Source organism: Anser cygnoides, chromosome 1 (assembly GCF_040182565.1).
Source record: "Anser cygnoides isolate HZ-2024a breed goose chromosome 1, Taihu_goose_T2T_genome, whole genome shotgun sequence".
NCBI classification, from domain to species: Eukaryota; Metazoa; Chordata; class Aves; order Anseriformes; family Anatidae; genus Anser; species Anser cygnoides.
In genome coordinates, this window is record NC_089873.1 from 26,507,501 (window position 1) to 26,522,935 (window position 15,435).

A 15,435-nucleotide genomic window follows, 5' to 3' on the forward strand; every position below is an offset into this window, starting at 1 on the left:
GAGTCTTTGTGCTAAAATCCAGCAGAAGATTTCAGGGGTAGCTCAGGCAGTCAATCCACGGTGGGAGCAGTCCAGGCTCAGCTGAGCCTTCCTGCAGCCCCTGGCTCCCAGAAAGAGTGGTGTGTCGAGTGGTGTGTCAAGTGGTCAGGTTTTTTATCTATAATTTAGGAGCAGGAAGTTTGGAAAAAGGACGTGTGTTGATTGCTTTGTTTGGATAAATTGTGCTGTGTGTTTTGTTTTTTTTTTCCTCTTTCCTTGTTTACACTTCAAGAAGAGAGCATTGTCATTAGCTTTGCTACGTACGTGTCTGTGATGTTTCAGATGGATGAGCAGCCTGTAAGTATAAGTGGAAAATCTGTGGAAGGAAAATTTGCCCACTTTATAGCCCCAAAGCCTGTTACAAGGCACCAAAATTGCCTATTTTGTTATTGGAAGAAAGACAGTGTTCAAAATTGAAAGTAGTTTGCATCTGGTAGTTCCCAACAGTCCTGTTTATACATGATTTGGTGCTCTAATCTGTTCTAGTTGCCTGTTTCGGTGCATTTCTCTGTCTGGTTAAGGTGTAACAGTCAACAACAAAACTCACTTCAGTGAATTCACTATTGATCTACTTCTGGTTCATGCAAATTGATGATGTCAGAGTTCTTAATGGCCCACTCAGTTAATCGACAAGAGTTTTGCTGAATCTAGGAATTGTCACTGATGTCTGATAACACATTTAGGTATTCGTCTTCCCTTGTTTCTGTCATTTTTGATACATGAGGCATTCTACTAGCCTTCAAATTGTCCCACCCCTACCCACCCCCCTATAGCTTCTTCATTAACTACTATGAGCTCATATAAACTGTAACTAATAACAGTCTTTGATATTCTCTAACTTCAATTTACAGTTTCTCTTTTCCTCCCTCTCCTCACGGAAGAACATCATCTTTTGACCCATGCCTCCCATTTACTTCTCCTAAACTGTAATATCTCATGCCTTTTCACTGCTGTTTGAAGTGTCCTCCGAGCCATCCATTGTTTTTAGGTCTGAGTCGTGCAGCGAGGCAGATGTAGCAGGACTCTCTGACTGCACAGAGTCAACTACAGTCCTGGGCCAGTCAAGAAAAGCAGCAAAACCTGCAGCATAACAACTGTCATCTGCCAGATTGATTACAGTAATGATGAATACTAATGTTTTAAATTAAATACATCTGACAGTATCCTAAGCTATTTCTCACATACGTTGTCAGGCTGTATGTACCTTCAGCACAGGCCGTGATCATCTGTAGCATAACAACAGGGATGGAGAGAGCCCTGGTCCAAAGAGAGGGAGAGAAATAGAGGGGAGAAGAGTTACACAGCCACTCAGCTGTACAGCACAGACATCAGTGTAGAAATATTTTTTGTGTCAGCTGATGCTAATGGAAAGAATAAAGCCTCCTTATCACTGCTGGTAAATCTGAGTCTAGTTATAATTTGGATTTCCTCAAAATCGACAGAGTTCATTCATCTGGCCTATGGTCTGCATATGCCCCATGTGTTTAATCTGTCATGACTAAGAAATATGGACTTTTGTGGTACTTGCTCATCTTCCAAAACTTGCTACAATATGATATATTTGAAGTCATGAAATAATTGCTATTACTCAAATGTACTTGTAAATCATACAGACTTTTCCACAATTACTATTTGCACTTTCTTAACCTCCAGGCTAGTTCTGTCCTACTATAATCTACACACAACATTTGCTTGCATATATAAGAGTATTTCTGTATACAGACAATTCTGTATGTTGGGCTTAAGCATGGAGGGAAATAATGAAAGGATTGAAGAACTGCAGATGCTGTCTCTCTATTTAAAAAGACTAAAACTAATGGCCTAGCAAAATACAAACTAATCAGTCTGACATCATTCTCAAGTAAACTTATAACATTGTTAACAAAAAATTCAACTACCAAATAACATTATGATATGTAATTACACTGCTCTAATGCAATTACACTGGGTCAAAATGAGGATTAAAAGAAGATAGGTCTTGTCATACAGACCTGTTCCTTTTTTCTTTGAGACAATTACAGGGCTAACTGATAAAAAGTACTTTTCCAGGATTTTGCAAGCATATTACCACATGATGCTTCAAATAAAAATCCTCTTACAGTAGGTTCTAACAAAAAGTTGTTACTATCATTTATTTGTTCTGTGTAAATCACTGGCACTTATAAAGAGTTTGCCCCTACAGTACATGAGTGTTGCATTTTTTAACCGAACAAACCAAGAACAATCCTGTAAGGCAGATACTTCTCTGCTATTCTGAGAGTAAACACAGCCAGTAATCTCAGTATCAAGTCTCCTGACAATGCTAGATTGAATCTTGACTATGAACTCAGAACAAAATGACTAATTCATAGGTGTTTTTTCCCCCCACTAAGTATAAAAGCTGACCTATGTTGTCGACGGAGGGAAGACACAAACGCTCAATATGAGTGTTAAGTATGCTTCAGCTTTAATGGATAGCTCAATTGTCTTTTATCGTGTACAGGATAATTAGCTCATACATATTGCAAAAGCCAAGCTCCTTATTGGTAAGCGTCATCTACTGCCCTATCTGTTAGTTCCGCATTCTTCTATCCGCTAGTTCCCCTTTCTAATCTAACTATAACTCCCAGGGCAGTATGCCCTCTACTATCATTGTTTCTAATTGCCTGGGATTTCTCACAAGAGTTCCCAGACAAGCCTTGCGTACGTGCCTTTGCTCTTGTTTTTCTAGACCAGCTGGGTGCGGTAATCCGCCATTTCCTTATCTTGCAGCTGCACGAGATCAACGTGATTACGCGCAGCGAGCCAGTCCTCAACAATTCCCCCGTTTTTATTTTGTGCTAGAAAAACCTTACTTGTTAGTTGCTCGAGCCTTTTTGTTAGGCAACTAAATACTACTCGCGCCGCTACTATGATTAGTGCGATTATTAGCAGTAAGCGTAGCCCTTCTTTTATTAGACCCAATATCCAGCCTCCCATGTTCCCAAACCAACTTGCAAATAGTTCATCAAGCCAATTATTCTGGACCACTATCTTCTTGGTGTGGTCTCTCAGCCATTTCAGCTGCTCGTGGATTGACTCGCCATGGTCCGAGAGATTAAAACAGCACATTCCTTCGAGCTCTTCACACCCGTGGCCCTGTGCCAGCAGCAGGAAATCAATCGCTGCTCTGTTCTGTAATACAGCATGTCTCAGGCTATCCAGGTCCTGAGCCATTTCTGTGAGTATCTGCGTAGTCACATTTGCTTGTTTTACAGCCCAACAAGCAAGTTTCCCAAGACTAGCCATAGCATGAGCTACCGCCACTCCAGGCACAAGTGCCGCCGAAAAGAATCTTTCGGCTGGACCCCAGAGCTCGACCTGATCATCACAGTCACTCCCCAAGGTTTTTAGACTGCGTCTCGTCCGGCGTTTCCATTGTCGAGTAATGTTTCGCAGCTCTTGACTATGTAGATCAGGGGCAAACAGGGTCAGGCGTCCCAAATAGCACGGCCCACCGTGTGCATTTGCTGGAATCCCCTGCCAGGCTCGATCTCCACAGATCAGGAATATACCAGGTGGTAAGGCCTTAGCAGTTTGCCTTGGCCATGTGCTTGACTTGTTCCCGTATGCCCCCATGGTGGTGTTGGTGGTGTCGTTGTACCCGCAATAGCTGCTATTAGCTTCGAACCCCCTTGTGTGAGAGGTCACATTCTGTCTCAATCCTATTGTCAACATCGCCATTCCTCCCGTCGATCCAAACGCTCTCGATCCTCGTGGTTGATTATGTAGTGGGGGAACATTTTCAGTCAAGTGTGGCAAAGGCACCAATTGAGCCAATCGAGTTCCCTTCGGTATATGTAGCGGAGGGAACATGGCTGATACCATAATTTGTATCTCCCCAGTAAAGTCCTTATCAATAAGTCCTGTTAACACTAAAGCCCCATTTAATGTCGCCGATGACCTTCCAATCAGAAGTGCTCCAACAGGCTCATTATTAATTTTTACAGGTCCCATAACGCCTGTTTTCACCCCAACAGGCTTATTGTCCATCAAAGTCACATTTACTGCGGTTGCCAAGTCCAATCCCCAGGCTCCCTCTGGTGGCTGGTTGGAGGTGAAAGGATTCGTCTCGGTTGGAGTCTCCGCAGCTGCCGCCGCTGTTGAGGGGAAAGCCGCTTTTTGTGTCATCGCGGGGCGGCGGTTCCCGCTGGTCTTCCCGTTTCCCTGGGTCTTCCGCCGGCAAGCGGTTTCATTATGCGTATTAGATCGGCAGGAGGGACACCACACATTAGCCGTCCCACATTGCCTCTTCATATGACCCGCGACGCCACACCGATAGCAGCGTAGTGCAGGTCTTCTCGACGAGTGAGGTCCTTTTCCACTTTGCAGGGGGGCAAGGGCGGCGAATACCTGCGACTGACTAGCCTGCAGTCCCTGAGTAATACTTTCCCCTACCTTTCGAATAGCGTCAACCAATAGCGCCTGCGAGCCTATCGGTATCCGCGACAATCGATCAAGAGCCTCTTCTATAGTCCAGGTACTGGGCAGCGTATTTAGAACATTTCGAGAGGTTTGATTACAATTTTGAAGGGCGCATTGTTTAAGAATAGGGCCTTTGAGATATTCGGGTAACCCAGCTACCTGTATAGCTGCGGCAACCCTATCAATAAATGTTCCAAACGCTTCGTCTCGCCCTTGCTTGATGGACATATAGGAGGGCATTCCTCCAGGCTCCCTAATTTGGTCCAGTGCTCTCCTAGCCAGCGTCATGGCCGCTTTTGCCTTATCCGGCCCCATTAGGGCCTGGGCCTCCAAGCGATTGTATGCACCGACCCCCAAAAGCTCATCCAGCGTGACCCCGTATAATGGATCTCCGGGCTGACGCTGCACCGCAACTGCCTCCTGACAAGCTGAATGCCAATGGGCATTAAACAGCAGGATCTGATGCTGCGTCAGTATTAGTTTCATGATATTACGAATGTCGCCGGGGAGCAACACGTTAGTGGACCACAGATAGTCTAACATCTGTTTCGTTGGCTCCCCACGTATTCCTGACTCATTTACCGTGGCACGCAATTGGGTCAGTATTTTCCAGTCCAGATTTGTCATAGTAACAGTTATCTGGCCCTGGGCGTCTGGTGGAGAATACACCACGGGGAAGGCGCCTACAAGCTCTGTCGCTGCCCCCACATCACCTTCACGTAACGCCTCCCCTGCTATTTTCGCCCAGAGTCCTGCTCTCTCCGACCCCCCTGATTCGAGTCGCATATCTTTCAAAAATGGATTCTTATTTCTCCCCTCGCCTGCCGCCTCTCCCTCGGGAGTTTCCAGGGGTAGAGGAGGTGCACTGGGTCGTGCCCCCTCTCCCCATCCCCCGGGTGCCTTCATGGTGAATTGTTGGACCGACGGAGGGAGGGGGTACGGATTGGCCTCTTCATCCGCCCTCAACGTTTTGCCCAGCCGCTCTGTTGCAGCGGCTGCTACTTTCTGTTCTACCCGATGTATTGTTAAAGCATTCGTAACAGCCCGCCACGGTTTTGCCAGCTTCTTAGCCGTCTTATTCTCACTAATCATTTCCTCAAACAATATATCACCAAACTTACGCCACTCATCCTCCTCAAACAATGTGTCAGGGTTAATAAAGCAGCCCTTCGCCACCCCATAGGCCACTAACCCCTGTAATTCTTTATGACAATCTATATCTGGCGTCTTACGCTTTTCTAAAAAGCACTTAAGTAAATCAACTGCCGCTTGTTTCTCCATTCTTACTTACGGTGCCGTTGCCCCCGTGTAAAGCTTCTGTTCGCGGCGTTCCGGCGGGACCCACTATGGGTTCGTCCCGGGTGCTCTCCCTGAGTCACCTTCTGCTCGCCCCAATCTTATGTTCCGGAATCCGGGTTACGTAGTCAGAACCGGCTTTCCCCTTCTTCTCCGTGACCTAAAACCGGCTTACTCGCTTCGGGTCCTCGTCCAGCAAGGGTCCCTGTTCGGGCGCCATTTGTTGTCGACGGAGGGAAGACACAAACGCTCAATATGAGTGTTAAGTATGCTTCAGCTTTAATGGATAGCTCAATTGTCTTTTATCGTGTACAGGATAATTAGCTCATACATATTGCAAAAGCCAAGCTCCTTATTGGTAAGCGTCATCTACTGCCCTATCTGTTAGTTCCGCATTCTTCTATCCGCTAGTTCCCCTTTCTAATCTAACTATAACTCCCAGGGCAGTATGCCCTCTACTATCATTGTTTCTAATTGCCTGGGATTTCTCACAAGAGTTCCCAGACAAGCCTTGCGTACGTGCCTTTGCTCTTGTTTTTCTAGACCAGCTGGGTGCGGTAATCCGCCATTTCCTTATCTTGCAGCTGCACGAGATCAACGTGATTACGCGCAGCGAGCCAGTCCTCAACAGACCTATATCTAACATTTGTAGGAACAGTAAGCCTCACCTCCTTCCCTGGAAAGGTGATGGAACAGCTCATCCTGGAGATCATCTCCAAGCATGTTGAGGATAAGAAGGTGATCAGGAATAGTCAGCATAGATTCACTAAGGGGAAGTCATGTTTGACCAATCTGATATCCTATGATGAGATGACCAGCTGGGTAGATAAGGGGAGAGTGATGGATGTGGTCTACCTTGACTTCAGCAAGGCTTTTGATACTGTCTCCCATAACATTCTCACAGACAAGCTCAGGAAGTGCGGCCTGGATGAGTGGACAGTGAGGTGGATTGGCAATTGTCAATTAGCTGGATGGCAGGGCTCAGAGTGTTGTGCTTAGTGGTGCAGAGTCTAGCTGGAGGCATGTAACTAGCGGTGTCCCTGAGGGGTCCGTATTGGGTCCAGTCTTGTTCAACTTATTCATCAACGACCTGGACAACGGAATGGAGTACACCCTCAGCAAGTTTGATGATGACACAATGCTGGGAGGAGTGGCTGATACCCCAGAGGGCTGTGCTGCCATTCAGAGGGACCTCGACAGGCTGGAGAGTTGGGCCGTGATGAACCTCATGAAGTTCAGCAAGGGCAAGTGCAGGGTCCTGCACCTACGGTAGAATAACCCCAAGAACCAATTCATGCTGAGGGCTGACCTGCTGGAGAGCAGCTCTGCAGAGAGGGACCTGGGAGTCCTCGTGGACTGCAGGCTGACCATGAGCCAGCAATGTGCCCTTGTTGCCAAGAAGGCCAACAGTATCCTGGGCTGCATTCGGAAAAGTGTTGCCAGCAGGTCAAGGGAGGTGATCCTTCTCCTCTGTTCAGCCCTAGTGAGGCCACACCTGGAGTCCTGTGTCCAGTTCTGGGCTCCTCAGTACAAGGGGGACATCGAGCTACTGGAGCGAGTCCAGAGGAGGGCTACTAAGATGATTAGAGGACTGGAGCACCTGTCATACGAGGACAGGCTGAGGGAACTGGGCCTGTTTAGCCTGGAAAAGAGAAGACTGAGGGGGGACCTTAGTAATGTATATAAATATATGAGGTGATGGTGTTGAGAGGATGGAGCCAGTCTCTTTTCAGTTGTGCCCAGCAACAGAACAAGAGGCAACAGGCACAAACTGAAGCACAGGAGGTTCCAGTTGAATATGATGGGGCACTTCTTTACTGTGAGGGTGGCAGAGCACTGGCACAGGTTGCCCAGAGAGGTTGTGGAGTCTCCTTCTCTGGAGATATTCAAAATCCGCCTGGATGTCGTCCTGTGCAACGTGCTCTAGGTGACCCTGTTCAGCAGGGGGATTGGACTACATGATCTTCAGAGGTCCCTTCCAACCTCAGCCATTCCGTGATTCTGTCAACAGTGGTTGACACTGGTTACTCATCCCCATTAGACACTTGTTAGTTTCCTTACCAGGTACAAAATATCATTTCTAATCAGTAACTCTTTTGAATGCACCACGTAACTCATTTAGCAGTGAAGGAAAAGTATTTTTATCACACACCCCATCTCACCGACTACATTCTTTCCTAAATATCTCTGTGTATTCTGCTTTTCCCCCTACAAGCTGCTATATATGTTATTCCTAGTCTTTACTGTCCACGTCTTCCTTACTTATCCTAGCCTACAGTATACTGGGCCTATCAGGAGCTGGCATGGCATCTGTAGAGAACATTCAAATTGTCATGCTGATACTGTTAAAATAACCTCTTCAATTTACACCGTTTACTAGTCCTGGTGCTCTCATTCTAGACTTAGTTAAATGGAAATATTCTGTATAATTTTTCCTCACATAGTAATCTTAATGTTGGTTTTGTTTTCATTACAATTTTTATCAGGCAGCTAGAATTCTGATTCTTTTTTTTCTCATTAAAATTTATTAGATAAATGGATTAATTGTGTGGCAGTGTCTAGTCTCTTAAGATCTTTGTAGGAAGAATCATCCAAAATCTCTCTGAAGAAGAAAGGGTAAGCTGTTGTTGGGTATTATGGCTATTTATTTATTTAACTTCCTTCCTGAAGAATGTCAGGGTTTCAAAATAACGATCATTTTCCTCCAGGCAATGTCTCCTTGAGGGCTGTGTCATATTTGTCTGTCACAGTCACCCTGTATTATTCCAGATGATGGAAGATTACATGACTGAGCAACAGGTAATAGCATGTTACACAGGGATTTGGGGGAAAGAAACACTTCCTCTGGCTGTACTTAAGTAAAGCTCTTCCTGTCCCTTAGGTCTGAAGTATATGGTCCCTAGAAAGGAAATAGAGTCTAATATAAAAACAATAAAAACATAGGGATACGCTAGTAGGTTCTGCAAATCTCTTTGCTCAAAGATTTTGGACCTATGAAATAAATAAAATATTCTTCCTTTTCTTCTTCTGCAGGGTCTTGATTTTGTTTTCTGTTCTTTGTTTTTGAATTTAGAAACATAACAGCTTTTTTCTAAAGGAGAATATAAAAAGTGCACTCACTGAAATGCAGACTTGGGAAAACAGGCAAGTAAGAATTTCAAAACCTTATTTTGTAAATATACAAAAAGTCTAGGCACTCACCCATTTTCTTAACTTGAGTTAAACCATAAATACTGTAGTAAGGTTCAAGAAATGTTTGCACTGAATCATACTGCCAGAGAAGAGGCAACAGATGGAAGTCATCTTAAGCTATATCGGAGTCAGACATTCAAGACTTCTTTACTAGCAGAAATTCATCCCTCAGTAAAGCGTATCTTTAAAACAGGTCCAGTGATTCATGTTCTAGAAATGCCTACATCTCTTCTTGACTAGAAAGGAATAGCTGGAATAGCGGAAAGGTGTAGGTGAAATAGAGCTATTTATAAAGTTATGTGAGATGGATCTTATCACAGAGTATTACTATGACTTAAACTTATCCCAGAAAAGAAGGGGAAAATTTTAACTTCACACACATTACTCATACATACATGGAAAACAAGGAGCCAAATTTAACCTCTCATTCCTTTACTGAGCCTGGCACATACTAAAATCCTAGTTTCTGTGACAATGGTCTGGAGTTTTGTCAAACTGAAGAGAAAATGCTGAAAGCAAAGAGGGAAAAATACATCTTTCCATTTTTCTTCTGCATTTCTTCTGAAGGTAGACATCCTAGTTGGAGTTAAGCCTTAGCACACTGTTCATTTTAGATAAGGCAAGGCAAAGCTTACACCTAAATTAGAGCTTCTATCTAAACACTGCAAAGGAAAGCCTTTGGTTTGGATTTGTATAAATTTAGTGATTAGAAAGAGCATCTATTCCCACAAAGCAACTCTCAGGGAAGTAGTTTCCCATACAGGCTTATGCCAGAGACATAAGCAATTTTAAAACTTTGAAATAAATATATAATGATCCTATTTAAGAGCCAGCATATACCTATAACTTGTGTAATAGATCATTGTTTTCTGTGTTCTTGCCAAAATCTCTACTCCATTTGCTTCCAAGCAAGTTTTCAAGCTTCCCCATCTACAAATACCGTATATGCTTAACTCTGGAAACATATTCAGACCTTGCAGCCATGTTGGTGTGTCACTGTCTTGAAGTCTGCATGGCTGTAGAGTCCGCATAGGATGTATTTCTTCTGTGGGTATCCTGGAACATGTGTAAATATCCCTTTGATGGCCTTGGAATTTGGAGTACAGCTCACCACCAAAGCAAAATAACTGCCTGCTGCAGGAGGAACCTGAGAACCTACCAAAGGAGTTGTGGTGGGTCAAATTCCTTAGAAGAAGGACTCCAACAAGCAGCTCATAGTTTAGAGATTCTTGCCTTCGCCAGCAAGAAAGGTAGTCACCAGTTAAATATCTGAAATTATGCACCCTCCCAGGCCTCAGCAAAGAACTATCCAATTCGTACTGCTTTTTCATGTAGCTCTGAGCAGCAGTCAGCTCCAAGGCTGCATGGCAGCACCCCGTCAGTGCTCGCCCTGAGCCAATTCAGCCAAATCTTGGGAGTCAGGGATGTACTGAGGGCCCTGACAGCAGTGTTGAAGAACACCTCTTTCAATTTCCTTTCATATAGAAATGCATCAATTTTGCATCCTGCTCTGAATACCCGTGTCCTGCACTGCACACAGTGCCCTGCTTTCCAGCTGCCACTTTCACAGGGATGCAGGAATAGAAACAGCCCCAGCACAAAGGTCGATGCCCTACACCTATGCAACCCCAGGTCAGAGAAACAGAGAGAAGGTGTTCCCTGACAGGCAACAGGGTTGAGTCTGATGTCAGCACTGCAGAGGAAAAGCAAGAAGTGAGGAATAGTAAGGGAACTAAAATTATTCCTGTCCCACTGTGAATCATGTCTGGACTGTATTCTCTAAGATTGCTTGATCTCAGTAATATACCTCATGATCCCATGAAATATGGAAGATGATGTAAAATAGGACTTTCATAAAGAGAAGCAACATCCCACTATGATCATAATCTTCAACTATGTAGTAGACACAATGTGTACATTGGGAATGAGTAGTATCATACTTTGTCTTAATTAATACTGTCTATAGGCTGCCACTGAGTAATAATTAAATAAATATATATATATATATATATGCCTTTGTGTAATGCTGGGGCTAATATTTACAATGCAGTTAAGTAGGAGTGAGAAAGGAAAAGAATGATACTATTTGTCTGCTAAATAAGGCAAAATTGATCAATCCAGACTCTTTCATATGTAAAGAAAGAACATTTTGCTCACTAGAGGGTAAAAATAGGATTCATAGCATTAGAATACTAGAAATAACCTAACATGTAGTGTAGATCTCACCATAATTATAGCGTTTTTGAAAGGTACATATAGTCTTGTTCTGTCCTAAGGAATTGTGTTGCTTTATTTACTGTTACAAGTGGGCACATGTTCCATGTTATGATCCTGTAGCTTCAAATAAACTGTGTGGCTAATACTGCATAAAGCTATTTAACAAGATTCAAAATGTTTAACTGCATCTTTGTAAGAATCAGTCTCCATGTAAGAATGCATTATGAATATTATGAATCACTGTGGATATTAGCAAGTCTTAACGAGTCTGTACTCTGCTTAAAAATAAATAAATAAATACATAAATACATTCTGAAAAGAAAACTTCCTTAAATTTCAGATGTCAGTATCTCATAGCCCCTGCATCTTCAGATGTGTACTTTCCTGACCTCTGCTAAAACCAGTCTTCTGTCCAGTATCCACCAGTTATATTGAGAACTGTTCCAGTTTTATATTGTGTCTGATAACTAGAGTGAATCCTCTTATGGAGTAACTACTGCCACCATCTGTTCAATGTCCAGGCTCCTCAAGGTCTTAGCCTGTGTAGTGATGGGATTTTTCACGTATGATACAATGGCAGCTTTCTTCCATATGGACAGTTTGCTTTAAAAGTACCATAAATAGGTGAGGTCCTCGTTTGCTGTTTTTGTTGTTGTTGTTTGTTTTGTTGTGTTACATAGTATGTTTTTTCCCCAATACCTGCTGCTAGATTTTTAGGAATGTAGTTGTCATCCTGTCTTTTTCAAAATCCGGTCCCTCACATCTACAAATTAACTTATTTAACTTATTTTTTTTCTTATTTAAATTAGTATCTTTGCTGCAATTTCTTTGCTGTTATTTATTGCAGTATCTTTGCTGTTATTCAGCAAAGGTTCAGCATTTCATCCATTTTTTAGCACTAAATTGTGCCAGCTGTAGAGCCACTAAGTCAGTATACATTGTAGTTGACCACAATGTTTTGCATTTGTAAAATAACCTCGGGATTGTTTCATTTCATAATGGAGAGTTATATGAAGGGCACTCTGTTCTAGAGGGAGGAGCCCTTTGACTTGCAGCTATTCTGCTACTCGTTTCTGCGTAGCTATTAAGTGGATTAAGTGATACTAATGTATGTTTCTTGTTTCCCAGCAGTAAAAGAAAATACATCCTGAAACACTTACTTTCCTTAAATGAAAATTACAGCATTGGAAGAGGCAATGTAACCCCTGCATTTCCAGCCCAACAATGAAGGGGCTTCTCTTCTCAAATGGGGTTTTCTCCAAATGGAAATGGGAGTAGTGCAACACTCACACAGTATTACAATGCTCTCACACCTCTTACGCTGTGCTAATGTGCAAATTATTAGCCAAATGGCATTTTGAGGAAGACACCTGTAATTACCATAGTCAAGGAAAGACATAACATAGCTGCACTTATTTGGGTTTTGAACCAACAAGGTATTTAATCACACAATGACTTTTCACTGTGAGACCGGAACCATTAATTTCAAGTGAGAAGATAAGGAAATACTTAACTGCTTTTCTAGATCAGGACTATGAATTGCTAAATTACAGTGCTAAGGAAATAATCATGGCTTTCCATGTGATAGTTCAAGGAAGAGGAAAATAATTGGTAGACGAATGGGGTCTTAGGGGAAAAAAAAAAAAAAAAGAAAAAAAAAGTAGTGGAAAAAGGGAAGGGGTGGACCCTCTGTGGGAAAATATAGACAACTCAAATATGCAAGCAGTTGACCGTTCACTTCATACAACCCTTCATACACAAAAGAATTCTCTGAAGATTTGCAGGAGTATGAAGTGAAATACAAGGTTGCAATCCAGGTGTAGCATTCCCTATATAGCCACTCATGATCTTGAAAATATGCAGCCTTAGAGTATCACAGAATCATAGAATGCCTTGGGTTGGAAGGGACCTTAAAGATCATATAGTTCCAACCCCCCTACCGTAGGCAGGGATGCCACCCACTAGATCAGGTTGCCCAGGGCCTCATCCAGCCTGGCATTGAACACCTGCAGGGATGGGGCATCCATAGCTTCTATGGGCAACCTGTGCCAGTGCCTCACCATCCTCAGTGTGAAGAATTTTCTCCTAACTTCTAATTTAGATCTCCCCTCTTTTAGTTTAAATCCATTCCCCCTTGGCCTATCATTAACTGCCCAAACAAAGAGTTGTTCTTCATCTTCTAATAAGCGCCCTTTAAGTATTGAAAAGCTGCAATAAGTTCTCTCTGAAGACTTCTCTTCCTCAAGCTGAACATCCCCAACTCAATCAGCCTTTCTTCACAGAGGTGCTCCAGCCCTCTGATTATCTTTGTGGTCCTCCTCTGGACCCGCTCTAACAGATCTACATTGTTGTTTTGCTGAAGGTTGTAAAATAGATCTTTCAGCTGATAGAACGATATGCTTCTGAAGCAGGATCAACTCACACTATCCACACAGGAATCTGTAGTGGGGGTTAATAAAGCTGAAGGAAACAGAGGAGGATATTACAACTACAACAGAAGAATTTGTCCCAAGAGACCTTTAATGTCAAAGTCTTAAAGTAAGTTAGTTCTAAAAGTACAGATGGAGTCTGGACGGGTAGATAAGTGGTAACACAGACAGCAAGTACATTTTAAATTCATTTTAAATTAAAGTTAAAATTTCATTTAAATAAACTTAAATTAAATTTAAATTTTAAATTAAATTTAAAAGAAAAGGGGAAAAGATAGAAAGAAAAGAGAAAAAGAAAAAAATGAAAAAATGAAAGAAAAAAAAGAAAAAAAGAAAAAAGAAAAAAAAAAGAAAAAAGGGAAAGGGAAAGGGAAAGGGAAAGGGAAAGGGAAAGGGAAAGGGAAAGGGAAAGGGAAAGGGAAAGGGAAAGGGAAAGGGAAAGGGAAAGGGAAAGGGAAAGGGAAAGGGAAAGGGAAAGGGAAAGGGAAAGGGAAAGGGAAAGGGAAACTACACAGAGAGGAAATGGCATAAGGCAATGGGAAGCACTGAAATGTTTGTTTAAGAGATTACAATACCCTCAGGAGGTGTTTGTGATGTTACCAAAGTTGAATAGGTTATTTGAGAGCTTCCCTCCCAGAGCTGCTGGAAAAGGGACTGAAAATCTAAAGAACTGAATTCTGATTAGGATTCTTATATTGGCAAAGAATTTGGTATTGTCTTCTCTGTGCACCCAAATTGCTTACAGCATCAGAAATACTAGCACAAGAACCTTCATTTTCATTTTAATTGTTTTTAGTACCCAAGAATTATGGAGATTTTTGAAAACTGCAATGGAATGTACCTGGAAGAGGGGAAAAGAATCAAAATAATAATAATAATTCTTTGCTAGAGGTCAATCTCTAATATCCAGGCAGCCTGATCTTGTAAAAGAGAGAGGTAGAGAGAAGTCATGCTTATCTTCTGTTCTTCTGTATCTCAATATCCACATATCACCTGTGCTGAAGTAATAAAACTGCACTTCTTAATGATTTAACAGACAGAAAAAAAATCCAATCCCACTCATGTTATCTGTGGTATAAAGCCTGCATAACTCATATCATTGCATTTTGACATATAAAGAAGAAATTATATCCTATATTTATTATGAATGCTGGATTTGGTGATATTCTGCTGATACTCTTCTCTAAAAGTGGATTTTATTCTGTTGATATTATTCTCTAAAAGTGGAATTTCAGTATTGCTGAAAATATCCTGTAGTAGTTAACAAATAATAAATATTTAAAATTTCTCACTGACATTCTGGAACAGCAAAATCTCAGTAATCTACATGAATGATCGGGGGATCAAATTATTGAAGAAATATATGAACAAAGCAAGGTGATTTATAACCCAAAGTTATTTATTTATTTGTTGAGAACAGTTTTGCTCCTTATACAACAATTTGTGATAAAGAAGTCAAGTAGAATTTTATTTATTTATTTATTTTGGCAGAATACATTCAGAGTGGCAAATGCCAGTCTGTTAAAACTGAAGCATTCTATAGAAACACCTCAGGTCAAGAAAAAACATTTATGGAGAAAAACTGTACACCTCCCTAGCTCTTTGGAATCCTAAGAAAGGTTACACTGATCTATTCAAACTGGTGTCAGGCAGAAATACTGGGTCTATCTCTAGATAAATTGGCATTTCTTTACAGCAGGATTCAATGTTATCCAACGATTAGCTTGAGTCCCAGGAACAGTACAGCTCCATTTGCCCAAACTCCTGCTCATCCAACTTAGCCCAGGGAATGCTCAGTGCTATACCTGTAGTCACAGAA

General features: G+C 42.2%; 1 protein-coding gene across 1 annotated transcript; it reads right to left on the reverse strand.

Moving 5' to 3' along the window:
- Positions 1–2,462: 2,462 nt before the first annotated feature.
- LOC136789846 (uncharacterized) lies at positions 2,463–6,410 on the reverse strand. The gene is made up of 2 exons (XM_066990982.1): positions 4,834–6,410; positions 2,463–4,455 (listed from the first exon to the last, which is right to left on the reverse strand). The coding sequence occupies exons 1-2, from the start codon at positions 5,761–5,763 to the stop codon at positions 2,746–2,748; spliced, it is 2,640 nt and encodes an 879-aa protein (XP_066847083.1). The 5' UTR covers positions 5,764–6,410; the 3' UTR covers positions 2,463–2,745.
- Positions 6,411–15,435: the final 9,025 nt, after the last annotated feature.

Excerpts from the sequence above, each read along its gene's own strand:
- LOC136789846 (XM_066990982.1), bottom strand. The coding sequence starts at position 5,763 with ATGGAGAAACAAGCGGCAGTTGATTTACTTAAGTGCTTTTTAGAAAAG. Across the intron at positions 4,456-4,833 it reads CGCTGGATGAGCTTTTGGGG|GTAGGGGAAAGTATTACTCA; the intron begins GTCGGTGCATAC and ends GCTATTCGAAAG.